The 27716-nt window shown below is 42.1% G+C and overlaps 1 protein-coding gene across 2 annotated transcripts; it reads right to left on the bottom strand.

The window, feature by feature from the left end:
* Positions 1-1409: 1409 nt before the first annotated feature.
* capn7 (calpain 7) lies at positions 1410-25921 on the bottom strand. 2 transcript variants are annotated; one of them, XM_080540902.1, is made up of 21 exons: positions 25657-25921; positions 24557-24665; positions 22378-22535; positions 18808-18875; positions 18119-18358; positions 17728-17814; positions 16142-16268; positions 15712-15797; positions 15429-15522; positions 13818-13964; positions 13319-13425; positions 12943-13063; positions 12416-12560; positions 12066-12165; positions 11724-11859; positions 9816-9891; positions 9221-9366; positions 8345-8407; positions 8114-8244; positions 6052-6144; positions 1410-3416 (listed from the first exon to the last, which is right to left on the bottom strand). In XM_080540902.1, exons 1-21 carry the CDS (start codon positions 25756-25758, stop codon positions 3272-3274), a joined length of 2481 nt encoding a protein of 826 aa, XP_080397028.1. In that variant the 5' UTR covers positions 25759-25921; the 3' UTR covers positions 1410-3271. The 2 variants fall into 2 exon arrangements, with proteins under 2 accessions (XP_080397028.1, XP_080397029.1); XM_080540903.1 differs by lacking the exon at positions 18119-18358.
* Between the last annotated feature and the right edge of the window lie 1795 nt (positions 25922-27716).

Below are 27716 nucleotides of genomic sequence, written 5' to 3'. Positions count from 1 at the left end.
CTCCCCGTTCCCTACCATTCAGTAGGTTATCATGTTCGTCTACTACACCTTCCATTTACAAGCCCTCCACAGTTATATACCCACATAAACAATCACACAAATACACCATGGTGTAAGGCACTCTGTTTATTGTACGTTACATGTTTGTCTCCGTTTGTAAACTGTTTGTCCATTGTCCCTGCTGTAGGTCTTCCTATGAGACAAATTCAACTCACCCAGTCCTTTCCACGCCTCAACGACCCCCTCGGAGTCATCCTCCTCTTCGACATGGCGCACAAAGAGGCAGGTCCCCTTAGAGCTCTCCGGGTGCTCCTTCCAGGCCCTCAGGAGATTTACATGGTAAGTCTGTCTGGCCTTACCCCTCTCTGGATGCAGTACTTCATAAGTGACAGGCCCCATCTTCCTGCTGATTGTGTATGGGCCCTGCCACTTGGCGAGGAGCTTGCTGGTGGAGGAGGGAAGCAGTTACAGGACCTTCTGGCCTGGTTGGAGCTCCCGCTGGCGGGCCTGCTTGTCATACCAGGTTTTCTGTGTCCTCTGGGACTTTTGCCTCATCCCTGTACCTCTCGAGACGGTCTCGCATCTGGAGGACATACTGGACCACTCCTTGTCCAGTCGATGTACCAATGGCGCCCTCCCATCGTCCTTTCAGTAGGTCCAGAGGTCCCTGCACCGGCCAGCCGTAGAGGTACTCTTGTGACAGCCATAATGAAGAAATATGGTAACAATGAACAACTTTGTTCAACACCTCTTGACGTCTCTTAAATACTCTCCAAAACTCTCTCTCTCAGTTGTAGCATGCAAATAATTGTCAACCAAATACCAAATATGAGTGCTTGCTTTGTAAATGTGATAAATCTGTCCCATCACTTTTTGTGGTCTAAAAAGTGTAATTTCTGAACAGTGAAACCAATGTCACACAAATGGCATCAAATAAAAGCTGACAATCTCTAACCTCAGTAATTGTTTGATTTCAAATCCAAACTTTTGTAGTGTAGAACCAAAAGTAATTTTGGTTCTACCAAAAGTGTAGAACCAAAAGTAAGTCCCATTACTTACAAAGGGCACTGTATGAAGTTGTCCTACAACTATGCAGCCCTCATCATTTACAATGAAGTCATTGAGTCTTTGAGATGATTTGGGCAAGACATTTCAAACTTAGGGTCCATTGACTTGCATTGGGTTTTGGTCAAAATGCTAACAATTAGCTGTTAGTTACAGTGCTCAGATAAACAGAATCCAAGTGTTGATTGAGAATTGTAATTTGCACCCTTTACACCCTTGTAATTTGGGTGTAGTATTCCTTTAAGGTTAAATATGTAGCTAAGTTCACTTAATATGCTATAGTAATAGAATGACATGCATTAGTCCATACACAGAGACACAACACATGTTCTTATGTCCCTCAATGTTCAAAATAAATCATTCTTTATAGTGCAAGTTCAGCAAAATCATATTAGAATGTCACAAGAATCTACTATTGCATTTCCTAGACATAGGTAACTGGCAGCAACCACAGAAGGGGAGGGCGGGGTGGGGGATGGGAGTATATGAAATGTAGCTCATTGAAATGTACATGAATTAAGTAACAATGGGCAGCCATTGACATGTATTTACTTGGGATAGGTCTGTGTCATGCTGTGTCCTTGGTGTAAACATGAAATAGCTTTATTTGAAGAGTTAAGGCCGATTTAAAGTTCTGCGTAAAATCGACGCCGTAGCCTTGCGTAGTCCCGCGTGGCCTTACGTTGCCTACGGAGAGGGTTGACGTGCACATCTCCAAAATGTTAAGAACGCGTCAGTTTCTACGCAACAGTAAGCTGTGTGATTGGTCCGCTTGGTAGCACATGATTCCGACTCTCTCGTCGGCCAAAATGCGGAAGCCATGACAGAAATGTCATTTACTTTTTCTGTAATTACTTATTAATAAAGATTTGAAAAATTATGATAACCATCGTATTATCTTAGTTTAATGTCATTTCAATGCATCATATAACTTTTATTTACAACAAGCATAACAACAAAAAGATCGCTATTATGCCGCTTTGAGCTTTGAGCTCCGTTGAGTTCCTAACCGGAAGAGGCACAGCACAGGGGCATAGAAAACACACTGCCACCTAGCGATGTGACGGTGTAATTGCAGCGCGGCCTACGCAGAAGTGTAAAGTGCGAGACCCCTTACGTAGGCTACGTAAGCTACGCACGTAAATTCGACGCAGAACTTTAAATCGGCCTTTAGTTAGGTCCTCTAGAGACAGACTACTGCAGTATTGTATTGAGACTTGGCAGCAATGTTTCAGGATGTTAACAAAATAATGGAAAACAGCTGAAAGTACCAAGTGAAGAGTGAAGATGGGAGATTGGAGGTACGCTTCATGGTAGCCGGCCAACTCACTCACTCTGACACACACATACCCACAAGTCCTGCATGCCCACATCACATGTCCTTTAGAAGTGCCAGATGAGCCAGAAAGAAATCCTTGATGCCACTATCAAGTCCAATGAAGAATAAGAAGGGGATCATCATTTCACTGCAACCCAGAAATCCCTGTCATGTTGCAGTCTCCTGAGAAAAGTGTTGTAGCAGTTGTGGTCCTTGTGAGGTCAAGAATGTCCTCCCCTATGATCAGACTCACTGCTTCTGTGTACCATGATTGGCGGTCAAGTGACTAAGCAATTAAACAATCAGAACAATATTCAATACAGTGAATGGTGGAGAGTTGTAGCGACCACATCATATACAAATAGATTGCTACTGTATATATGTATATTGTCATGGCAAGGATGTAGCCCTTCCAAGAACAGCTCTGAACATTTCTAGTATATGGCCATGAATTCATGCACTCAAATAGCTCGATTCTATTCCAAAAAGGTGCCCTTCTGCCCACTGCCCTTGATACCAGTCCTAGCAGATCTGAACATGGAATACTGGGTAGATAAGAGATGTACTGTGGTAAAAGCTAGACCTTTCCATCCACACTACTTCCACCTATCCATGTCATTTTAGAATTGTAAAGAGGAATCAACTACAGATGTATAAAAGTGAGCAGGTTTTGGGAATAGAACTCAGCCACAACCAATTGGTAAGTTCTCTGTGTCTCCGTCGGTGATCATACAGTCTCACCCAAAGTTTGGCCATTTGTTTAATAATAATAACTTGGATTTGTATAGCGCCTTTCATAAAACCCAAGGACGTTTAGGAGACTATGGGCATTCATGTTGAGTGCAGATGCCAAGTGGTGTCACCCTAAATTCCTTCCCCCTCCTCTTGTCACTGAAGATGGGAGACCTTTAGGGGTGAGGCGCTGCTGAAGTCCAGGAAGAAAGGGCCCTCCTGTTTGGGCAGGAAGGTGGTGGGGATGACGTTGTAGATGCCGGCGGGTACATGGTCTGCCTCCATGAAGCAGAAACCACACCTAGAGGAGCAGGAGGAGAGAGAGATGGGGTCAATACGGCTACATAAGAGAATAGGCTCTGTTTGACTTGCATACTATTTAGCAAGAATAGCAAGTGAGTGGCCGCCTTGTATGCTTGAAAGACCAGTATGTCATATACGGCATTCACTTAAAAATGCAATCTAGGATAAGACATTTGCAGAATGCAAGTATTTAGTACCCGATTCCAAGCAACAATACTGCATTCACCAGTTTTTTTTTATCAACCCTTTTTTCATTAGTGGACAGCCACTCTTTTTTTCTAAATTTTCACTGTATTTAGTCTACAATGAAGCTAATGTAAATGTTGTATAACCCATAAGGCCTCTACATGCTTCTGTTTCACTTGTGTGATTAGTACGTGGTTTGTGCTGCGCAACACTGTCGCAAGCACTCTGTAATTCATACTTTTGCATAGCCTAAGCGAGCAGCGGTATCATGTTTTCTAGATAGAACACACATATTTGCTTTCATATTACCGATGACATAATTAATGGTTGAGAACAGCTGCAGTCAAAGTAGGGTAGCAGTAGTGGCTAGTTAAAAAAACAACGCTAATTAGCTACCTAGTAAACAAACCAACCAATCAATAACGTGCAACATCTCACTCATTGAGAAATCGAGAGGACGAACCCGTGCAACCTCCTCTGCAACAGTTGCGTGACCTTCACGAACCAATGCAGACACCTGGTTGCGTTGTTGTTGATGAAGCATGAATTGGCCTATAGGTGTAGTTTCCTGTATGTTTCCTTTTCAGATTGCCTTGGTCATCATCGTTAGAAAGCGTCACCGGTATTGCTATATAAAGCTATATTGCTACCGTAAATCCCCTAATATTGGCCGGGGCCTTTATTTACTGAGCCGCAGAGAGCACCAGGCCTTTGTTGGAGGCAGGCTTATATTTAATTAGAGGGAGGCCTTTATGGACATAATCCCTTCATTTCCTGACTTTTATTGCAAAACATTGCATAAACCATACCCAAAGCAAATACATTAACTTCACAGTTAAGTTATCGTAATAACGATCAGATTACCTGTATTAACAAAATATAACATAAATGTGCCCAATGCCACGTAAAAACAAAACAAAACAAAACAAATGGCACAGTCACAGCACAGTCAATAAGAATCAGATTGAGCGTCAACATCAGCAAAATACAGGGCACTGCATCTCTCACAGTGAAAATACGCCCTGTGTCACCCAACAAAACAAATCAAAGAGGCCTACCGGTATGGAAACAGCGAGTTTACAGCATATAACGACCAAATTAAACTGTTATATTAACAATAACCGGAGTGAAAGCTTGTTGCATTTCAGGTGTAAAAAGTTGAATAAAGAAACAATAGGACAAAATAGTAAACCAATGTCACTCATAGATCGGCGAGAATTACAGCGTACAGAACATAGCTAGAACATTAATTTCTAAAAGTTTGTTGACTGTAATCAAGCACGCACGATACGGTCTGAGTGGAAGTCACGTGTGAATGGAAGAGGAGGTGGAGGGAAGGAGGGACGACTTTTTGACAGGTTATTTATTTGACAAATTATGTTGTTTACAAAAAGTTCTGTCATCACTTTCATAGCATCTTCTACCACACAGACAGTGTTGCTGGACAAACATTCTTAAGGCGTTTATTATATATAGCAATTTATGACGGTTCTATGACGGTACTGACAAAAAACGTATTATGTAGTATTTTTTTAAACCAGGGTTTATAGTTTAACCGTAAAGCCGCCCAAGCCTAGTCTATAACACATTGTAAGCCTATCCATTATAATTGATCAATGATACCTGGTGGTTGTTTTGCCGAGGTGAAATACCTAAAATAAAACATATGAACACCGTGGCAGTACCGTTACTCAACCATGAACCTATTCAACTCTGAACGACTGTTGCCTCTTCCTGCTATTGAGATTTCTATGTTGTCCTCAATAGTTTTTCCTGAGTGAGCAGGTGTGACTCAAGAGTTACTTTACTTATTGAATTTATTATGCCAGAAGGTACATTTTCATCAGTCACTGTGCAGTCCCAACAAAGCCCTGGACAGGCTCCAGTATGTGCAGAACTCAGCTGCCAGGGTCCTCACCCACACCAAGCCCTGGCAGCACATCACCCCCACCCTCATTCACCTCCACTGGCTCCCGGTCAAGTCCCGCATCACATACAAAATCCTCCTCCTCACCTCCAAATCCCTCCACGCCTGCGCCCCACAGTACCTAATTGACCTCTTCTCCCAACATACCCCTTCCCCCGCAGATATGGGCCTGCTGTCCACCCCCCGCACCAACCTACGGACCTTTGGGCACAGAGCCTTCAGCGTGGCTGCACCTACCCTCTGGAACTCCCTCCCCATAGTGATCCGCAACGCCCCCACCCTGGACTCCTTCAAATCAGCCCTTAAAACCCATCTGTTCACCAAGGCCTTTGGCCCCTAGTCACTGTTTCTGTTTTGCTTTGTTTGTTTTCTTTTTTGTCTGTCTGACCATTCCCCTTTAGAATTGTAAAGCGTCCTTGGGTTTTTGAAAGGCACTATAGAAATCTAAGTTATTATTATCATTATTATTATTAGTTGTGTTTCAAGTCACTGTAGTTGTTTTCCACTGTTTCTTTATTACCTGTAGTCTCCACTGCTCTTCCTCTGGAAGCCTGCGGGGCCTGGTTCTCCTATGGTGGACACAGTGAGCACCTCAAAGCCCACACTGTACTGCCTATGGAGGGAGAGAGAACCACGCCATCAACCACACTGCCAACAAAACCCACAACCACATTATCAACACCACCACAACCAACTAAAGCCTACAGTAGGCAGATGATAAGTTTGGAAAATAGATAGATAGGATTATGGCTGGGTAGTTGCAAGAAAGTGAGAGTAGGATAGTTAAATGGTATGGCCGGCTTTACACCGCAGGTCGTAAAGTGACACAATTCCGATTTTTTGCTCACGTTGTTTCTCATGTGGCACAGATCGGATATGTAACATGTAGGTGTAAGAAATAAAAAAGCACATTGAATCTGATATTGTCAGATCCGATTCAGCCCTCAATCTCATGCCGGCCTCAATCAGATACGAATCTGATATGCGTAATTTCGACTGCGGTCTAAGCAGGCAGGTCGCATATAATGCTCAATTCTGATTTGCACGTAATTTAAAATACGACGGTCTTCACATTTTGATGATGTTTGACGTGAGTTTCACTCACTTCAACAGTGAAGTGCTCTTTCTTCTCCGCCTTAAAATGTGCAATTTTTTGCAGACCTCTAAACATACTTCGAAAAGCAATGGCTTTATATTATAATATATATGCCTGAAGAAGGTCTATGACCGAAAGCTCGCAATAAACTATGTTTTTTTGCACAGTGTTTGAGTGTGCGGATGCTGTTATTTTGCACTGTATTGATACTTCAGTTCCAGCACCTCAGCAAAGTCTGATCATGTTTTCACTATTATAATATATATAAAAGGGATTATATAATTTCTGTCTCGTTTGCGTCCATTGCAAGTCCCGGCTGTCCGTTTTTCGATGTACGCATGTGGGGTCGCATGCTGGTCGATATAAATGTTACCAGTGTAAGCACAGGTATCAGATATGAGTCATTTGGAAAAAGTAGGTGTAAGCAGGCGTTCCAAAAAATCGTTTAAAGGCACCAAATCGGAACTAGGCATTACGACCTAGAAGGTAAGATAAATGGAGAATCTAAGCCATTGTGGGAGCGGCTGTGGCTCAGCAGGGAGAGCCGGCGTCTGAACGCAAGGTTGGCGGTTTGATCCCCGGCTCCTCATGTCCACGTCTCGAGGTGTCCTTGGGCAAGACACCAAACCCCAAATTGCAGACCGGCACCTTGCATGGTAGCTTGCCACCCTTGGTGCGTGAATGTGTGTGTGAATGAGAGGCCATTATAAAAGCGCATTGGAATAAGGCATTAGATAAGTACCATTTACCATTTGCATTGTCTCACGCCAGACACATGTATTTCCGAATGGAAGGGCTGGGTTATACTAAATAAACCTTCTGATAGGAGAATAATATTAAGCATGTAAACACTCACTTGGCTTACTTGCCCAATCAGAATGACAAGTTTCTAATACACATGCATCGGCGCAGCTTCAGAGGGCATAAAAAAGAATTGTCACACGCACAACAGAATAGGCGCTTGCACAGTCACCTCCTCAGGGGCCAGAACACTTTCCATAAGAGTGCACAATTTCGTAAAGGACAAGTGTGTCATTAGAAATGTATACTTCCATTCCTCAATAGTAAATTCCAGGAGCACAATTCTTTCCTAGCAGTCTCATCCAACTTTAGTCTGATTATATGTTTTGGACATGTTAACTGTTAACTCCAAATGGCCACATGAATTTGCAATCATATAAACAGTTCTTTCGGAATGTTCGTTCTGAATGGCCAAACCTTTGGCGTGGAAATGTAGCCAGTGAGTCATCTTGTTGGTGAGTCTTTCAATTATAGCACCGGTTTAATTAAAGATGAGCAGTTACTTTGGGAATTCACTAAATCGTGTCTACAGGTCACATTTTACGTCAATATACAGTATGACAACTCTGTATTGGCCAGAAGTTGTATTTTCATTTCTCTTGAATTTTGGCCATACTACAGAGTTTTAGAGAGAACAAAGTGTCATCTATGGTGCTCCACAGTGCCATGGAATGGCATTGCTCACCTGGAGCCTCGCAGCTCTATGAGCAGGGGTCCGGGGCGCTCCAGGTTGAACTGGTAGATGGGGTTCAGTTTATAGGAGTCCTTGTAGTTCCCACAGCCACCGGCGCTGGGCCCCTTCCACTGGCCGTTGAGCTGGTTAGGGGTTAGAGGGAGAGGGGGGGGACGGGGAAACGGTTCAAAACATAATCAACTTTATATTCAGGCTAATGTGCGCTCAGAGCAATAGACCTACCCTTTTGGTGTGAGTGAAGGGAGTTGGGATCTTGGAGAAGGTGAACTTGCATCCAGAGTACACCTGTTGAGAGGTAAACATGCAGTATTACTCTATGTTGGTACTTGTACCCCGGTGGCGTGTCTTCAGATTTCCAGGATTTGAACACTTCCGGCGCCCCTATGTTTGGAGTTTTCCACCCGCCGATGTTTCCAAACATTAATTTGTATTGCATTTTGATTTAAAATACTTGATTGTTCAGACTTGAAAAATGATATTATTATCTGTGGTTCCTTGAGTTCCACGATCTTGGGTATCTAGGCTACAGTTGCTATGGTGATATTTCAGAACTGGACGTTTAGCTACAACATCAAATTGTGTCATTGGTAAACAAAACCTGCCGCAGGGAAATGTCTGTCAGTCAGAGCATCATCAAAGAGGCTATCCTGCTACTGTACCTAGATTTTACAGATAAATCTGATCAGACAAATATTGACAATAAATACCAGTAATTCGGGTGAGTGAGAATCCTAACAGAAAGGGGTCATGTTCAATGCAGACTGGAACATTGTTGCTAGGTGAGGCATCCATTTCTTTATTAAAAGAAAACTAACCGAGTCCACTTGTTGTTCACAACTAGCAGTATCTATTCCAACCATCAATTGGCAAAAGTACTGAAACCATCTAAGTTCGTTTCGCTTGTTTTGCAAAAGTCTATGTTCAGACTACTCTCAAAGGAAACAAACCCTGCTTGATTCGAAACAAATATTTTAGTTTTAAAGCACCCTTAGAACTGGCCCCTGGTAAGATGGCTGCTTTTCCAGAGTATTAGGCATCTATGACACCAGCCTATCTAGTGTTCTATATGTGGAATGAATGTATGTGTGCGTGTCTCACCCTCAGTGTGTAGTTAATGGTGTTCTGTTTCTCGTACTGGGACACCACCAGTGTAAACGTGTGTGTTCCAGCACTGGTCAGTTTCATCTTGGTAAGGTAGTGGGGGCTGTTGATCCTGATACCATCTATGTAGGGAGGAGGGTCCGCTATGGAAGGAAAGAGAAGTAAAGAGTCATTGAGACATGCAAAGGGTGACACACAAGCTCTCATACAATTTCCCTCAAATATAAATCCATAAATATAATATAATATATAAATACATGCAACAGTAAAGCAGGAAGTCCTGCTAAATTAGGACACGCTGTAGCCCTAGACACAGATGGACTCAATCTAGATATAATTTTCTCATGATGCAATTCAGTGCTCAATTACAATTTCAATCTAAAAAAGTAAAAGGATTAATTGGAATTTAGGCAGGATTGAATCCTTGGTTAAATTGTAATTCCAGGTTTTTAAATGGAATTTCATCAGCTGTTTTGGTTGTAATGTGCATATCATATAGTTGTCAAGGAAAAGATGTGGACAATTCACAAAGAGTTTACTCCATCACAGTAGTTGACAAAGCTACATACTGTAATTTCCATAACATACAAACCAGGATAGTAGACTTTCTTTCCATCTGTCTTGTAAACAACCAATGTGATGAACTCCCTGTTTTGTGCAAAGTCGTCCTTCATTAAAAAAAAGAAGAAAGAAGGACAAAGAGAGATTCCACAGAGGCAGTTTTAGAATGATTAACAACACATGTCAGATCATGTGGTACTACAATATAGTTTTGATCTGGAGAGGAAGAGTACTTTGCTATGTAGAAGTTGAGAGATCACACTGATTAAATTAGAAAATATGTTATTCCAACCACAAGGTGTCAAGTAAACACTAGGGGTGTAAATCACCAGCTTCATCACGATACGATATTATATCGATTTGTTTGTATGACGATACAATGTTTGACGATATCACAATGTCAGTCACGATACGATTTCGATTCGATTCGATTCAAGATCGATATGACGATATGATCGATATGACGCGATATCATATGCCAATCTAACACAATTATCAATTGTAATAAGTGGTAATTAACATACAGCTCATTAACACACACACACACACACACACACACACACACACACACACACACACACACAGGTTCAGAGAGACATCCAGACGCACACGCACACACACACACACACACACACGTCCACACACGTGTCACACACGTCCAGCAGGTCTGATATTGGTCTGACTGGATTCGCCTCGAAGAGTAGATGTTAAAAAATATCTTTGGTGTCCAAAACGGTCAATGTATTCGCCCATTAGACTCCCGTTAGACGCACTCTCATTAGACGCACTCACACAAGCCGAACATTTCCGAAGATCACCGAAGATTGCCGAACGCGAGAGGAGGAGGAGCCGAGAAGTGGAGCCGAGCCAGTAGACAGTCACACACGGTGAATGCGAGTCACATTGCGAATGCGAGTATGTTAACGTCGAGATGTTCCAAAAATATATATTAAAAGGGATAGACTTACTGTCTCTCATCAAAAATGAAAAACATTCGTATCTTTTTCAAGTCTCTCTCTCTCTCTGCGCGCATAAGATGACGATATAGATCGATATTTTTACATTGCATCGATGTAATCAGATCGTTAGTCAATGAATCGATGCATCGATGTGAATCGATGTATCGTTACACCCCTAGTAAACACCATCACCTATTATGCCTACTATTTCAAGAGACAGTATCCAGACTAATTACTTATGTAGCTTGCTAACAATGGCTAAATAGTATGGTTTATTAGTCAGGCAAAGCATACACAGGGGCTGCTACAAAATGAACAAGTGACATGTTGATTTTCAGTGTCAATGGAGAGAAATGCTCATTTAAATTGCAGAGAAGTCCAAATAAAAATAGCCCAAATAATGTCCTTTCAGGTAAAAATTATTACCTTTCTGTGATCAAATGTAAGCTATGATCATTTGTATTAAAACATTCAGGGTTTTCTTTTTTTTCCTTTTTTTATAGACAAAATGAAAAGAGAAGGCATGGGGAGTTAAGAAACCTGGTAGGGCTTATCAAGAAACCTCCCCAAAAAAGTAATAGAATAATAAGAACAAAGAAAATGTATATACATATGTAATATTAATAATACAGTTAAACAAAATGTTACGTTATTATTGGCTAGTCTACAATGTTGGCATTGTGAGACAGAAGTTAAAAACGTTTTCTAAACTATAGTTGCTGTGTGTTTAGGCCTTCTGGAACAAAACCCTGTACACACAGCAACCCTCCAGGAACTGAGTTGACCACAAATGAGCTACATTGACATTTTGTGCAACCTTTGAGAATAAAAAGGTGTATTTTCGTAGCAATCAAATATGATGTAAAATATTCTGGGGAGCAGTATTTTTGTAGCCAACAGACAATGGTGGGGTATGACAAAATGGCACTACACCAGTAGACTAATTGGCTGCATTACTGTAGTAGTGCACAGACACGTACCTTGTCAGTGATGTGTCTGGTGAGCAGCACCCAGACTGCGGCGCCCCCTGTAGGACATTGCACCTCCAGTCTGAACTGAGGGTTGTTAGCAAGGCTGTAGGCATCCTTCACCGGACCCTGCTTCCCATCCCAGCTACTGCAGTGGGCACAGGCAGAGGGGATACACTTCAAGCATACTTGCATACATGCGCACACATCAGCACACATGCACAATGTGGCATACACCCCCACACAAACTAGTGCACATCATTCACACACTCACATTATTGTATGTACACACTATTTAACTGTAAAAGCTTAGTTTTTTACAATGGGAAACACTGGTGGTAAGTGTTGTCTGACCTGTGGATGCAGGAAGAATCTTTGAATAGGGCGGGGCTCCAGCTGAGGTAGATGACATCATAGTACTGGCAGAGGTCCTCCCACGTGATCCAGAAGACCCCTGCGACATACAGCAACCAATCATGTCAAAGAAGGTCTGTTATATGATCCTATCCCAATGACACAAGACAATGTGGTAGAAATGAGATAGAGATAATCATGACATTTTCAAGCTATCATGCTGACAGAGGATTTGTGGTCTCATATGACTTGCCCCCTAATGAATTAGACCATGGATAAAGTCACAAACAAGACCAAGTGGTCCGTTACATTCAAGTCTATTCCGAGAGGTAGCGTTAGTAGTCTCTCACCATTATCAAACTTCTGTGCAGTTTTGGGGTCAAAGTTGAGGTATTTGAGGAGTTCGGGGGTCCAACTCCTCTCATCCCGCTCACTGAAGCGGCCTTTCCACCTCAGGTGGCTCCAGGGGTTCTTCAGCTGCAGAAAGCGGTTCCCCTTAAAGACACACAACCAGAGGGCGATAGAACCAAGGTTACCACAGCCAACGATCAAGAAACATTACTTAGTCATTGTCCTCCGGACCAAGTCACATTTACTTCCAGCAACAGAAAAATACAGGTTTAGAATACCAGCAGTTAAGAATGAAATGTGATTTTACCTAAAGCCAGGTGGGCATCATCCTAACCAGCATTTACTAACAACCATTGGGGGTTATGCCAAAATGCTAAAAATGATGTGGTTACGCTAATCCGCTATCATGTATAAGTGGTTGTGCTAAAACTTTGACCATGAGTGTATGCTAACATGCTAATTGGCATTTGAGCAAATATGCTAACATGCTGAAGACCATGAGTGGTTATGCTAACTCAATGCTCACTTTGTGATCCCTGATGTCAAGGACAGCGTAGGCGTGTGTGGGCACCAGGCCCCACTTCTCACCCTCCTCCTCAGTCATCACCCCCGTCGCCGTGGTGATGAGGACGTCGCCCCGGTGAAACCTGCCATGGAAGGAAGGCAGAGACAGTAGATATATACTGTATATAGATAAGCTCTTGAGACTGGGAGAGAAAACTCTCTATTACTACCTGGCAGCAGAGGTAAGAATGAACAATGGGGGACGGATGGACAATATGAACCACAATATGTGTGTGTGTGTGTGTGTGTGTGTGTGTGTGTGCGTGTGCGTGTGCGTGTGTGTGTGTGTGTGTGTGTGTGTGTGTGTGTGTGTGTGTGCGTGTGCGTGTGTGTCTCACCTCTGGTAGAGCATGCGGAAGGTGTCGTCCTTGCTGAAGGACTGATTGTCTGAATGCATGGCAATACGCTCAGGGATCCAGCCAGTGAGCGCGTGTAGATCGATGTTCTGCAACACAACAACAACAACAACAACAAAAAGACTTTAGAAAAGATTAATACAATGGTGTGTGCAACACCCTGTGCACTCCAAGCTAATAAACGCCCGGGCTACTAAATAAGGTTTTACGGCAAGTTTGCATGGCCTAACAAGGTAACACATTTTAATGTAGTTCCATTCTCTTCCATAAGAGTCCGATACCCTTTTCACACTACTGAGCTAAACTGTGCCGAGCTGAGCTCTGTGACTGTGATGGCCTGGTAACGCACACACCACAATTGCTGTAACAGTGCTGGAAAGGACAATGTGAAAAGAAAATATCTGAGCCAGCACAGTACAGTTTGGGTCAGCCCTGTAGTGTGTAAAGCCCCCTGAATGCGTTCTGTCGTGGGTCCACTCACAGAGTTGGAGCCTGGGAAGTCGTACCCCCCCATGACCTTCATGTAGGCCTTCTCTATGAGAGAGACCCACAGCTCGTTCCTGTTACTGGAGTAGGAACACAGCAGCTCCCCGTTACGATCTACTGGGAGGTAGTCATCTATGATCACCTGGAAGGGCACAAAGGGGGTAACAACCAAACATCAACATAGTACTGAGCTATGGCCAAGGCACGTTGCTTTCCCTTGTAAGACATTTCAAGGATATTATCGATTTGTTTATTGGACTAAGCAAAGCATCAAAAATATGAATTCAGTCATTCTGAATAGTTATCCCCTTGGATATTTACAAATAAGTTACAACTTGAAGGAGCTACATATTAAACACCTGTCTCCCGTGTCTAGGAGTCAAAATTGCAATAACAGTGAGCTGTATGTTTACACTAGCCTTTCTTACTTTCTGTAAGCAGCTATGATAACAGTTAGGCCAAATCCCATTTCACCCCTTGGCCCTACATTTAAGCCCTACCCCTCCGTTTTGCGCGTTCACATGTAGTCTCTCAATTCAACTCAACTCTCTGGTGTCTCTCAATTCCCCAATTAGCCCTCCAACAGAGTTTTTTCTGATGCACACTCCGAACGCAGTTACAAACATGTGTGACATGTGTGACAAACATGAGTGTTATGCGAAATCCCAGAATGCCCTGCAAATCATCGGCAGGATACTGGAGATCGCACTAGCACAAAAGAAAGCCACAAATGTAATTACCGTATATTCTTCGTTAATAAAGATTTAAAAAATTATGATAACCATCGTATTATCTTAGTTGAATGTAATTTCAATGTATTATAGCCCTTTTCTTCATAACAAGCACAACCAATCGGCTATTATGCCGATGTGTCTAGCTTTGTGTCTAACGTTACATGTTTTAAGGCTGATTTGTGCATGACAATCCCGCATTTTGACATATTTCCATGTCGCATTTCCCCCCCTTTGATGGCATATGACGCCCCAAATTTGTGCAAAGTTGTCGCACTTGTTACCACTCCTCCCGCTATTCTGTCATGAACTGGCCTGGTAATGAAGCATAGTTCTTTTATTTGATTACTTGTTTGATCGATTGATAGCGTTAAACTTAAGTTATGAACAAATTGCGAGCATCCATGCTTTTCTATGCTACTACTGATGACGTCTCAGTGTCTTAGGAAAAGGATTATCCCATTTCAGAGGGGAATATTTTTCAACCACTACCCCTTGTGACTCTGTTCCGAAGGGCAAGCCGAAATGTGAGTGGCACTCCAAAACGAGTGGTAGGGGTAAAAAAGGGAAATGAGATTGGGCCTTAGAGTGAGTGGCCGTACCAACCAGGAGAAATCAATATGCTTATACCATAGCCAATTGAAAAAGTTTTTACTTAAATACCAACACTCCACAATCCCTCCAGATTTCTCAAGGCCATTATATGTTGTAGTACAGTGAAAATGTAATGTGGGGCTCCTTTCACTTGGAAGCAATATTTCTAAGTTGACAGATATAGCGTTTGTGTAGATTGCTATGGAATCCAGGTCTCGGTTTTACAGTGTCTCTTTAGCTCTTAGCTAGGTTTTACAGCGTCTCATTAGCCTGTTAGCTACCTTCCTGGGCACACCGTTGATGTGGAGCTTCACCATGTACTTCCCACATGGGTTATACTCGGGCTCTCCCCTCCGGTTCTGGGGGAAAATGATGCTGCAGATAATAGAGACACATAGACACAGAGTTAGGTACTGAGCAGTTTGAGGTTCAATGTCACAGGACTAAATTAATCTAAAGTGTGTACGATGCAAACTTAATTTTGAACATAATGTCATGGTATCAAATGAAGTCAATAGAGTTCAATTGTAACTCTATGGATTCTGTTTAGGTCAGTGGTTGTACCTGGTGATGAGCTTCTTGTTGTAGCGTCTCTCGTAGGCTGCACTGATGGCTAGTGAAGCCACGAACGAGCAATCTGACACCACCGTCTGCATAGAGGGGGATCTATATATTAAGTAACTCAGGTAAAGACAGATTGGTTATTTGTACGGCTAACAGTTTTCTTTTCTGCAACATTTTTGGGAAGATAGCGCCATCAAATGGCTATCTTCAGGGCAATCGCAACATCAATCAGCTAAAATGCAATACTGCAAACACCCGTTAATTACTTTCAAAAACGTTATTTACTTGAGGCTGCCTAGGTTTCAGGCGGGCGAGGTTTGCACATTTGGGACTATTCCATTTGTTCCATTGTGGCATGTTAACTTGATTGCGCACAGCTATGTATTTGAAATGATTTCAGATACTATTTGAACCCAGGTCTGATCCTCACCTGTTTGATGCTGAAGCTGGACACAGACAAGATCATGGTGGGATTATTACAGATCTCGTCAGGTCGAACCCAACGGGAGAAGATAGCTTTCTGCTTGGGGGACAGGGCCAACTTTCCTAATTTGTCCCTGGGAAAGTATCCAGAGGACAAAGAGTTTAAGTAACTCATATGAACAATGCAATGCAATTAAAAGCAACAACCATTTACAGTGTTTCCTTTACAATATACAGTGGGGGAAATAAGTATTAAACACATCAACAATGTTTTAATTCAACCATTGCAGCTATTGACATGGAATTTAGACCAGACATTGCTATTAACTCATACTCATAAAACTACACAGATAAAATAAATTGTAACACTCCAATCCATAAAAGAGTTATGGGCAATAAAGGGGAATAACACAAGAAAGAAGTATTGAACACGCTAACTGATATGGAAAAGCCTTTGTTTCCAAAGGTGGGATTCTTGGGTCTTCCAGGATGATTGCGAAATGGAGACCGTGGCGGTGGAGTGCGTTGCCTATTGTTTTCTTTGTGCTTTACCTGCTGCTTCCAGGTGTTTCTGGAGCTCTGCTCGAGTGGTCTTTGTCTCTTGGGTTAGTCTTGGGTTAGATAGTGCAATATTGTAATACAACTGTGAACATTCTAAACCTGCTAACTGCGACACTTTAATGAATGTGCAACAAATATTATGTGCAATATGACAACCCATGTGTACATAAGGTTCAGATATAGGAAAAGTTAGGATATTTATAGCATAGCATAGTGTACAGCACAGTGTTTTATTGTATAGTATAGTATAGTAGATAGTGTACATAGCCTTTATTTATGTCAACCAGCTCTTTTCTCACCCTTGGCTCTCTTGTTTTTAGTCTTTTTTCCAAGCACCAGGGGAGCCCCCCCTCCTAAATTTCGTTGTATGGTACCTGTACTGTATTAATGTCAATAAAGACCATTCATTCATTCATTCATTCATTCAGAAATCTTGCGAGGAGCTCCTGTGTGTGGCCGGTTGATAGTCGAGAGATGTTCCTCGCACTTGCGGATAATGGCCCCAATGGCGCTTGGTGACGAATGATTTGTTTACTTGCATTTAGAGGTGGGAAACCCTTTTTCCAAGTTCTTACCCACCAACATGCACTAACCCAGCTGATTCTAATTAGCACAGATAGGAGAACTCATTAGTGGCATAAGCTGGTTTAGTGCTTTTTCTTACTGTGTTCAATACTTTTTTCCTGTGTCATTCCACTTTATTACACACAGCTTTTTATGGATTGGAATGTTACAATTTCTTTAGCTGTATAGCGTTATATTTTATTGAGCTAATAACAATGTCTGGTCTACATTTCGTGTGAATAGCTGCAATGGAAATATGTTGAATAGAAAAAGTGTTGATGTGTTGAAATTCCCCGTCTGTAAGTATCTAAAGGATCTCAAGTATCTAAATCAAATATCCCAAAACTGTCTTGGTGAATCAACCAGAGCAACGGTATGTTGGGAATCATGTTGATTAGTATTTTAACCATCCCTTAGGGACCATTATCAGTCTAGACAGGATGGTGTCATGACAAGGAGTTGACTTACGAGAAAGGAACAGGAAAGGCAAACCGCTCTTTCAGGTCCACACTCATGAAAGGGACGTACGGTATGCCGTTGATCTTGGATGTGCTCCTGTAAGACAATCAGAGGAGACAGGTGAGGGCCTTACTATACGCCACAAAGCGGAAAGGCTAAATGTATCTGAGAATGTTTCAAAATAATTATAAAAAACACACTGGTTTTGTGTTGCCAAGCAAATGTGGTTGCAAACTTGTTTGGAGGTATTAACTCATTAAGGTAGACTCCCAGAAACAGACTTGTGAGAGACTTATTGAGTCTCACAGCTCTATGCTTCTCTGGCACTAGCAGAGACTCGCTTGGATATAGCTACATTTCCAAACTGCTATCGATGCTGGTACTATGTCACCCCGCTCACCTGAGCACCTCGATCTCCTCGGACGTGTAGCGTTGGCCCTGTGGTTCGCTGGAGTGGACCGGTCTGACAGGCTGCGGCCGGTCGTTGAGGGAGAAGTCAGGCCCTAGGGGGAAGAACTGTCTGACGGGACCAGGACCAGGACCTGGGCCTGCGCTGGGTTTGACCCCAGAGGGCCCCACTCTGTCCTGAGCCTGGCCTGGGGTGCCGGGTTTGGACTGAGACTCCTTCAACCCCTCCGCTCTGGAGAAAAACAGTGGTTGGCGTTCAATTTAAATATATATATATTTTATATTTTTATATTTTATATTTTATTTATATATATAAAACACTAGTGAATCCAAAGACTTACTTGCATTTTTGTGTCACCAGAGCATTATTATTTTAATATTATTTGTGAGGGAAAACTCATTAATGCAAACAGAACACAAGTTGTGCATTGCAAAGTAAGAACTCCTACTGTAGGCACTTTGCAAATAATCAACGGTGATTGGATAATTCAAGACTCATTGAGTATGTTCACCATCACAATTGACATATTTAATACACTAAAAGAGGGAATTTGAGTATGGAATTTGATTCTGCTTGAGACCTGAGGCCTAGTATTCACTGAGACACAACAAGGAGTCATGGAGGTTAGAAATACTGATACTAGTATGACATGAGAGAAGGATGTGGATTGACCTCCTTACCGATCAAGGGCCTGGCGTGCCAGCTGCTTTAATTTGCCCTGCAACCCCTGGTCAGTCGTGTCATTGGACTGAGGAGAGAGAGGGAGAGAGTGTGAGAGAAAGAGAGCAACCCATGCACTTTCCATTGTAAAGGTAATATCTCCACCTTGCCCTGTGATAGGTCAGTAGTCGAAATATTGAAATGTACGCCATATAACTAACACTACATCCTTGTATTGACTTAGGGATATTTGCTTGACGTAACAATAGTAAGGCAGACCGACTAGTCCCACTAAATCAAATATTTGTTTGAATTTACCTGCTCAATCGCTTTTCTACTGATACAGCACCTCTTGATCATGTGTGAGTAGAGAGAGAGAGAGAGAGAGAGAGAGAGACGCACCCAAACCTGAAAGACGCAGACAGACGAGCTGCCTATTGAAATGCCTACCTGAATTCTAAGCACCATTGCAAATGTTTTAAAAAAATAATATTAAACTCTCCTCATTTGATTTGATTTCTCCCTATCTTGATGTAAAAAGGTGTCCTTATTAGTTTAGTTTTGCATGCTGCATCAGGAGTGAAAGTTGGACTCTCTCTCTCTCTCACGCACACACATTATACTATCAATCAATCAAACTTTATTTATACAGCACAAGTCATACATTGAATGCAACTCCAAGTGCTGAACATAAAAACAATAGTAAATAAAATACAATACAATAAAACAAGAAATAGGAGATAAGAAATAGGAGTAAAAGTTAAGTTGAGATAAACACTAGATAAAAGCCAGGCTAAAAAGTGGTGTTTTAAGCTTACTTTTAAAGATCCACAAACATAAATCCACACTCTCTGCCACCCTCAAGTCCTCTGGCAAGCCATTCCAAAGTCTAGGCCCATAGTGGCTAAAAGCGGCCTCGCCTTGGGTCTTAGTCCGGGCCCCTGGAACAATCAAGAGACCAGTACCAGAGGACCTGAGGGATCTAGTGGGTGCATAGACCATGTCTGACATGTAGTCGGGGCCGAGACCATTTAGTGCTTTGTAAACCAATAAAAGAATCTTAAAATCAATTCTACGACTAACAGGCAGCCAGTGCAGAGATGTTAAAACAGGTGTAATGTGTGCTCTCCTTCTGGTCCTGGTTAAAACACTTTTTTGTACAAGCTGGAGTTGATCAATAGCTTTTTTTTAGGTAGACCACAGAGGAGAGCATTACAGTAGCCTGCTAGTGATAAAAGTGTGCACTAGTATCTCAGTATTGGCCTGGGAGAAAAACGGACGGACTACGTCAATATTTTTTACGTCAAAGAACGCAGATTTGGTTACATGATGTGGGTATCGACATTTTGTATTGGAATCAATGACTATCATTGCAGTATCAGTTGTTGCACAGTAGCCTGTTTAATGCAAATGTAAGTAATATCTTCAATTAAAATAAATACTGTTACAATCACATACGACAATCAGATATGTTTGTTGTCCATTTAACATGTATCATTTTGGATGAGGTATGTAATGTATGGTAACATTTCCATTCAAATGTATCCAATTTGTCTCATTCAATGCATTCATTGTTTGAGTATTGACTCCAGCACTCCGGTGGCCCTCTCTCTCATACCGGGATTGGAGCAGATTTATTTTGCTTGTCCACACCTCTGTATGTATTTTGAGGACTCGTCTGTTCAAAGTGACTGTGTTTACTTTCATAGTGTCTGACAGCCACAATTCAAGAGAACTATTGGCGCTTTTCCATTGACCGGCACGGCACAGCACGGCACGGCTCGCCTCGGCTCGCATTTGAACAGTTCTGGGTACGAGACGTTTTCCACTATACAGAAACGACCCGGGACTGTAGGAGGAGTTACGTGTCATAAGATTCCCCCCGCTATACAGATCAGCAGGGGGAAATGCGATAAGAATTATGTCAAAATGCAGCACTATCGTGCACAGATCAGCCTTACAACATGTAACGTTAAGTGCCTGTTACTTGCCGCTTTCAGTTCTAGTAGACCAGTTTAGATCTCGCAACCAGGGAAATGCCGACATGAAATGCCGACACGATTCTATTTTTATTTCTCCTGACACGTTGAGCACTGTGCTTTTTTTGTTGGTGAACTACCGTAATAAGCCTAAAAAAGTTCAACTGTTCAAAAAGTGCAACTTATTTGCTTTCAGAAACTGTTTGAATTTTTTAGATTGGGCATATAGTTCATGAATTACGATAGTTTGAAGGAACGCTGTAAAATCCGGTTTCGGAGCAAGACGCGAATCTATCGGCATTAGTCAAATACATGCTCACATCCAGTCATCCGCTCACTGCTCTCCATCAAAAATGGCACATCCATCAATAATATTACATAATAACAACTGCTCTGATTAGATTGCTTAGATTGTTTAATACATCAACGGGGGGGAAAGCGAGATGAACGCCGACATGTGTTAAAGGGAGCAAGACGCGAATCTACCGGCATTTGACTGCCGCTGGACTGAGGAACAGCATAGGCACAGCACATCGCCATAATAGCGATTTTTTTTGTTATGCTTGTTGTAAATAAAAGTTCTATGATGCACTGAAATGACATTAAACTAAGATAATACGATGGTTAGCATAATTTTTCTAATCTTTATTAATAAGTTATTACAGAAACAGTAAGTGACATTTTCCTAGAGCGAAATCTGTTGTGGTATTTAAAGATGGCGGTTAGCGAAGAAATCTATGAACATGGGATGACGATTTCCATTGACCAATCAACGGTGTGCAGCGTCACACGTCACACGCAGCCTGGCAAAAAAGTACCTTTCGCTACCCATCCCGAACAAGAACTATTTTAGTTCTTGTTCGGCACGGGTACCAGAAATGGCACTTTTGGCAGTGGAAAAAGGATAATAAACCGGGCCAGCCCGGGCTGACCTGGGCTGGCCCTGGAGTGGAAAAGCGCCATATACTGACTCTGAGCATATAAGCACTAGCTTTGGTCCAGGGCTTGCTGACACTGAGCCTACTGAGTGTTGCACTGAATATAAAACATATATACATGTATATATACAGGTATATAGGCCTATATATATGGTAACTAACAATATGTTTTGAATTTTTCTAAATTTAGATGGTGAGATGTGTGCTTGTGTCTGTGTGCCTGCCTGTGTATGCCTTTGTCTGCTTGCTCCTTTCAGGAGACAATGCTATTTATGCTATTTGAGGCTATGCCACAGCCTGGGCTGTTCCTGACAGGGCTCTCCCGTCTGGATACACAGCTCCACAGCCTGGGCTGTTCCTGACAGGGCCCTACCGTCTGGATACACAGCTCTACAGCCTGGGCTGTTCCTGACAGGGCCCTACCGTCTGGATACACAGCTCCACAGCCTGGGCTGTTCCTGACAGGGCTCTAACTTCTGGATACACAGCTCTACAGCCTGGGCTGCTCCTGACAGGGCCCTACCGTCTGGATACACAGCTCTACAGCCTGGGCTGTTCCTGACAGGGCTCTAACTTCTGGATACACAGCTCCACAGCCTGGGCTGTTCCTGACAGGGCTCTACCCTCTGTATACACAGATCCACAGCCTGGGCTGTTCCTGACAGGGCCCTACCGTCTGGATACACAGCTCCACAGCCTGGGTGTAGAGCTCGATGGCCTCGTCCCCGTTGCCCTTCTCGTCCTCCTCGAAGGCCTGGGTCACCAGGAAGTGGGCACGTTCCAGGTCCACCTGCTGCTTGCTCTTCAGGGGGTCGCTACTTTGAGCCTGAACTGGGGGTCAAAGGTCAGAGAAGACATGACATCACAATGAGGTGAACCAATACAGATCGTTGAATGAGGGGAATACATGGGGATGTCCAACAACTTCACTGGCTCCCCATCAAATTCCGTATTCACTTTAAGATTCTCCTTCTCACCTTTAAGGCTTTCCACAACCTAGCACCCTCATACCTCTCTGAACTCCTTCTTACTCACACTCCCTCCCGTAGTCTCAGATCCTCCTCTGCCAACCAACTTGTCATCCCTTCTGCCCGCCTAACTACTATGGGATCTAGAGCCTTCAGCCGTTCTGCTCCCCGCCTCTGGAACTCTCTGCCACCCAACTTACGCAATATTGACACTCTCACCACTTTCAAATCCTGTCTTAAAACACACCTTTTCACAATGGCTTACTTGGTTTGATCTCTTGTATTTTGCTGTTTTTATCTCATTTTGCTTTGTTGATTTTAATGTTTTGATATGTGGTTTTAAACTGTCTTGTAAGGTGTCCTTGAGAGCCTTGAAAGGCGCCCATAAATAAAATTTATTATTATTATTACAGTTTTTCCCAATTGCTAAAACACAAAAGCCAATTCTCTAAACCAAATGACCAGTTCTCTAAACACATGTGTGTGGTATAGTTCCATAAATAAATAAAAGAATATCACACCCTGAACATTGTTTTCAGTGAGTATTGTTGTGTGTAATGGATCCTCTGTAGTGTTTGCATTGAGTTGTGATACAGTACAGTAGTGTACATGTTACGGTACATGTGGGAATACGGTACATGTGGGAAAACTAGGGTTAGGGTTAGGTGCTAGGGTGCTAGGGTTAAGGTTAGGGTTAGGATTAGGGGTAGGGTTAGGGTTAGGGTTAGGGTTAGGGTTAAGGTTAGGCCTGCCAGCATGTACCAAGTCACCCTAGCACCTAACCCTAACCCTAGTTTTCCCACATGTACCGTATTCCCACATGTACCGTAACATACTGTATTTTCTGTAGATTTACATACTGTTCATATGAAACACACACATCTATGAATGCCCAATACTCTACAGTGATATATTCTGAGAACAGATACTGCAAGGTTTCTAAAAATGTGCTTTGGCAGTTGTGAAAAAAAAGAACATTCTCACACACTGAACATTGTGTTTTCAGTTGTTTTGTTGTAGTCTGTAATGATGCGTATAGTGTTTACATTTTTGCAGGCTTTGAGCAGCTGTTTTGGTGTGAAAGTTTGCGTTTTGAAGAGAGAATGTGTGGTTTTGTTTATTTAGCTTTAGAAAAGTGTGTTGTGTTTAGAGTTTTGGGGAAATGGAGGGAAGTTTTGTGAAATGTGTTTTAGCAATTGAGAAAAACTGTATTATTATTATGTCCCAAGGTCCATCCATTAAAAAAAAGTTAATGCTAATAAGGTGTTGGTAGGCTAGTCAACAAACCAAAAGTGTGGTTGGTGTAACCCTCTGAATTGAATTACAGAGCTAAAGACACTTGTAAATAAATAAAAGATCACAAAAGACAAGCTGACAAACTTTTAGGCCCAGGTCACTCAGTCACACCCACTCTCCAACTCAATAAGACACACCCACTCTCTTTCTTTCTCTCGCTCTCTCTCGCTTACACCCACACTGCTCCTCTTGTGTGAGGTAAACTGTTCCATAGGTCATGGAAAGAGTGACTCTTTGAAGAGAAGAGAACTAGGCACAGCTGTACAAATGGCTATGGTCCTCCAGCCATTACATTACAGACATCACCAGTGCAACTCACTATCCCCTAGGCCACCACTACCCCATGCATGCAAGCCATGTTACTGTGATCAAACATGAAATAGGATTCACAGACTATCATAACTGTACAGACAGTGTGTGTGTGTGTGTGTGTGTGTGTGTGTGTGTGTGTGTGTGTGTGTGTGTGTGTGTGTGTGTGTGTGTGTGTGTGTGTGTGAAGCTAGGGTAGAAGTGGGTGGTGATTGATGGTGCTGATGATGATGGAGTACGAAATCGATTTGGGCTTCCCTGCCATTCACTCAGACTCACCAGCATTGTGCAGGGCCTGCACCCGGTCCAGGTACTCATTGACTTTGTCCTGGATACCCTCAAATTTGGACCCAGCCATGCCTGCATAGATCAGGGCCTGGGCCGCCTCCTAGTATGAAAGACACAGGCGACAAGATAAGTAAGATACGACACTATCACTAAGATATTAGTCTGACATCCGTGCAGATAGATCAGGTGACTCAGTGATCAAGTGCATTCTACAAAGATGTCGGTGTGAGGATGGCCCTATCACGATGACTGTGACATAATGTGATACATGGCTTTGTGTGTATATTTGTTGTAGAGTTGTTGTTGTTGTTGTTATTGTTTCATTGTTGATGTTTGTTTACCCTCACTGAACTACACATTTCCCTTTGAGGACAATACAGATATTGATTGATTCCATTTTCTGACAATAAATAGTAGCTGTGGCGTGGAAAAACTCAGCAGGAGGAAATTGGTGTCAATTCCAGAAATTAAATACATTTAATTAATAAGACATACTTTTCTGGAATGAGTGGGCCTTGAATTAATAAAGTTACATTTCCTGAATGCAGACTTTTAGGGTTGACGTGTCGGACCCAACGACACACTGGCTGTGAGAGGAATGAATGAGACCTGAATGACTTCAGATTGGTCATGTCCCTTACCTTATAATAAAAGACAGATTGGTCATGTCCCTTACCTTATAATAAAAGACAGATTGGTCATGTTCCTTACCTTATAATAAAAGACAGGTTGGTCATGTTCCTTACCTTATAACAAAAGACAGATTGGTCATGTTCCTTACCTTATAATAAAAGACAGATTGGTCATGTCTCTTACCTTATAATAAAAGACAGATTGGTCATGTCCCTTACCTTATAATAAAAGACAGATTGGTCATGTCCCTTACCTTATAATAAAAGACAGACTGGTCATGTCCCTTACCTTATAATAAAAGACAGATTGGTCATGTTCCTTATAATAAAAGACAGATTGGTCATGTCCCTTACCTTATAATAAAAGACAGATTGGTCATGTTCCTTACCTTATAATAAAAGACAGATTGGTCATGTCCCTTACCTTATAATAAAAGACAGATTGGTCATGTCCCTTACCTTATAATAAAAGACAGCTTCGTTGTATTTTCCATTCTGGTCGCAGGTCACAGCAGCTTTAGCAAACTTCACTGCGTCGTGCTCAAGTGCCGTAGAATCCATGATCTTTATTACAATTCGGTTTCAATAATTTTAACTATTACTGCCGTGATTAATGCGAGACCACTGTCCCGAGTCATTCGCGCTAAATCGTAACTCACGATGTCGTTTTGCTAGAAAAATCAAAGCAATATTAGCTAGTCGTACAATTTTAAAAAGACGGGCTTTTAAGGAATTTGTACAATTAATGAAATGCCCAGACAATATCACAATGACTTTATTTGCTGTAACTATTTCCCTGTGCCTACTTTGCGCTCGATCAAAACAACAACAGTCATTAAGCTTCCGGGTAAAAGACCCACGTGGTCTGGTCCTCCCAGCTGGGATCCTTGATCCAACCTGGCTAGTAGTACACACTCCAGTCCACATGGTGGCAGCACTTATACATAAAAGCTATTAACATGAACGGAAAAAGTGATGGGATTTGTTTCACATATACCTATTTATATTTGTATAAACTGGACTGGACTGTACATCATTATTTTTTCAAATATTTAAATTCATCTCTGGTACCACTTTACTCAGGAGCAGTTCTAGAATGCAGTTTTATTTGTATAGTATAGTATAGTGGATAGTGGATATAGCCTTTAAGTTTATTTATGTAAACCAGCTCTTTCCCTTCTTGTTTTAGTATTTTTTTCCTAGCACCAGGGGAGCCCCCCCCCCTCCCAAATGTCGTTGTATGGTACCTGTACTATATCAATGACAATAAAGACCATTCATTCATTCATTCATTCAGAATGCATATTTAGACGAGTTTAAATCTAAAACGATGTCATATTGTTTGTGGTGCCTTGATCTTGATCCCCTATGTACCCTGTTTGAATACAAAATAAAGTTGAACTTGGGTGCTCTTATTTTGAAGAAATCCTGATTTAATACACTGACCAGAAGTAGGTCGGCGGAGTTCCACTATCGTATCGGAGCTCAGAGAGCACAGATCTACTGGACGTCTTCCTGTTCTGTGTAAGGAAATGCTTTTGTTTTTGTAAGTCACTGTTGTCTATACACAAAGTATTGAATGCTCTCTTACAAGAAGAAAGAGCACATGCGGCAAATATCCGTGTCAATGTATGTTGATTTGAAAGGTGCATTAAAAAAATGTAATATATGCTGTACGCTGACTATGGTTAGCTCCTTGACAGCTCGTGAGTTTAGAATGATAAGGTTCTATCTCCGTTTAGGGTAGTTCAGAGATATTGAGCGTCAAAGTTTTCACATTCCATTATGTTTTGTGAGATGGAATCTTTGTATTTTATGAATTACTAACTCAAACATTTCAACATTTTAAAAATAACACCACACAGGCATTAATAAACACCTAATGGATCAGATTATGTAAAACACTCAATTTTTACAAAAATGGAGATAGAACCTTATAATTCTAACGTCACGAATAGTCCATATACTTTTTTTAATGTATTGGCTTGATGGAGCTTGCGACTTAATTATTTCATACCTGTTTCGGCATCACTTATCACATCTCCAAAATTGGGTAAGTCATGCCGAAACAGGCAAGGGCGCTCATGTTCAATTTGTCGCGTCGGAGCTAACTACCGGTATTTAAGGTCCATACCTTGGTGCTACATGCATCAACATGTGAATTGTGTCCGTGTCAGTAATTCTATGGTGTTAGATAAGAGTATGGTGTACTATTTTGTCAATGCTGTTGCGAGGTTGCAAATTCAGTGCAGAAATGTGTGTGTGTGTGTGTGTGTGTGTGTGTGTGTGTGTGTGTGTGTGTGTGTGTGTGTGTGTGTGTGTGTGTGTGTGTGTGTGTGTGTGTGAGCGAGAGTCTGAAATAAGGCTATGAAAGATGATAGTGATCTCAGTGGTTTCATCAACACACATTTACACCATCAACTTGAATGTACTTTTTATCTTTTTCAGGTGAATGACTGAATCAGGGATGAAACGAGAATATCAGGACCTTATTCTGCAGGCGTGTGGTGGTGCAGGGG

Source organism: Nansenia antarctica (genome assembly GCF_963989245.1).
Source record: "Nansenia antarctica genome assembly, chromosome: 10".
Classification (NCBI taxonomy): Eukaryota; Metazoa; Chordata; class Actinopteri; order Argentiniformes; family Microstomatidae; genus Nansenia; species Nansenia antarctica.
This window is presented reverse-complemented; position numbering and strand designations above follow the sequence as displayed.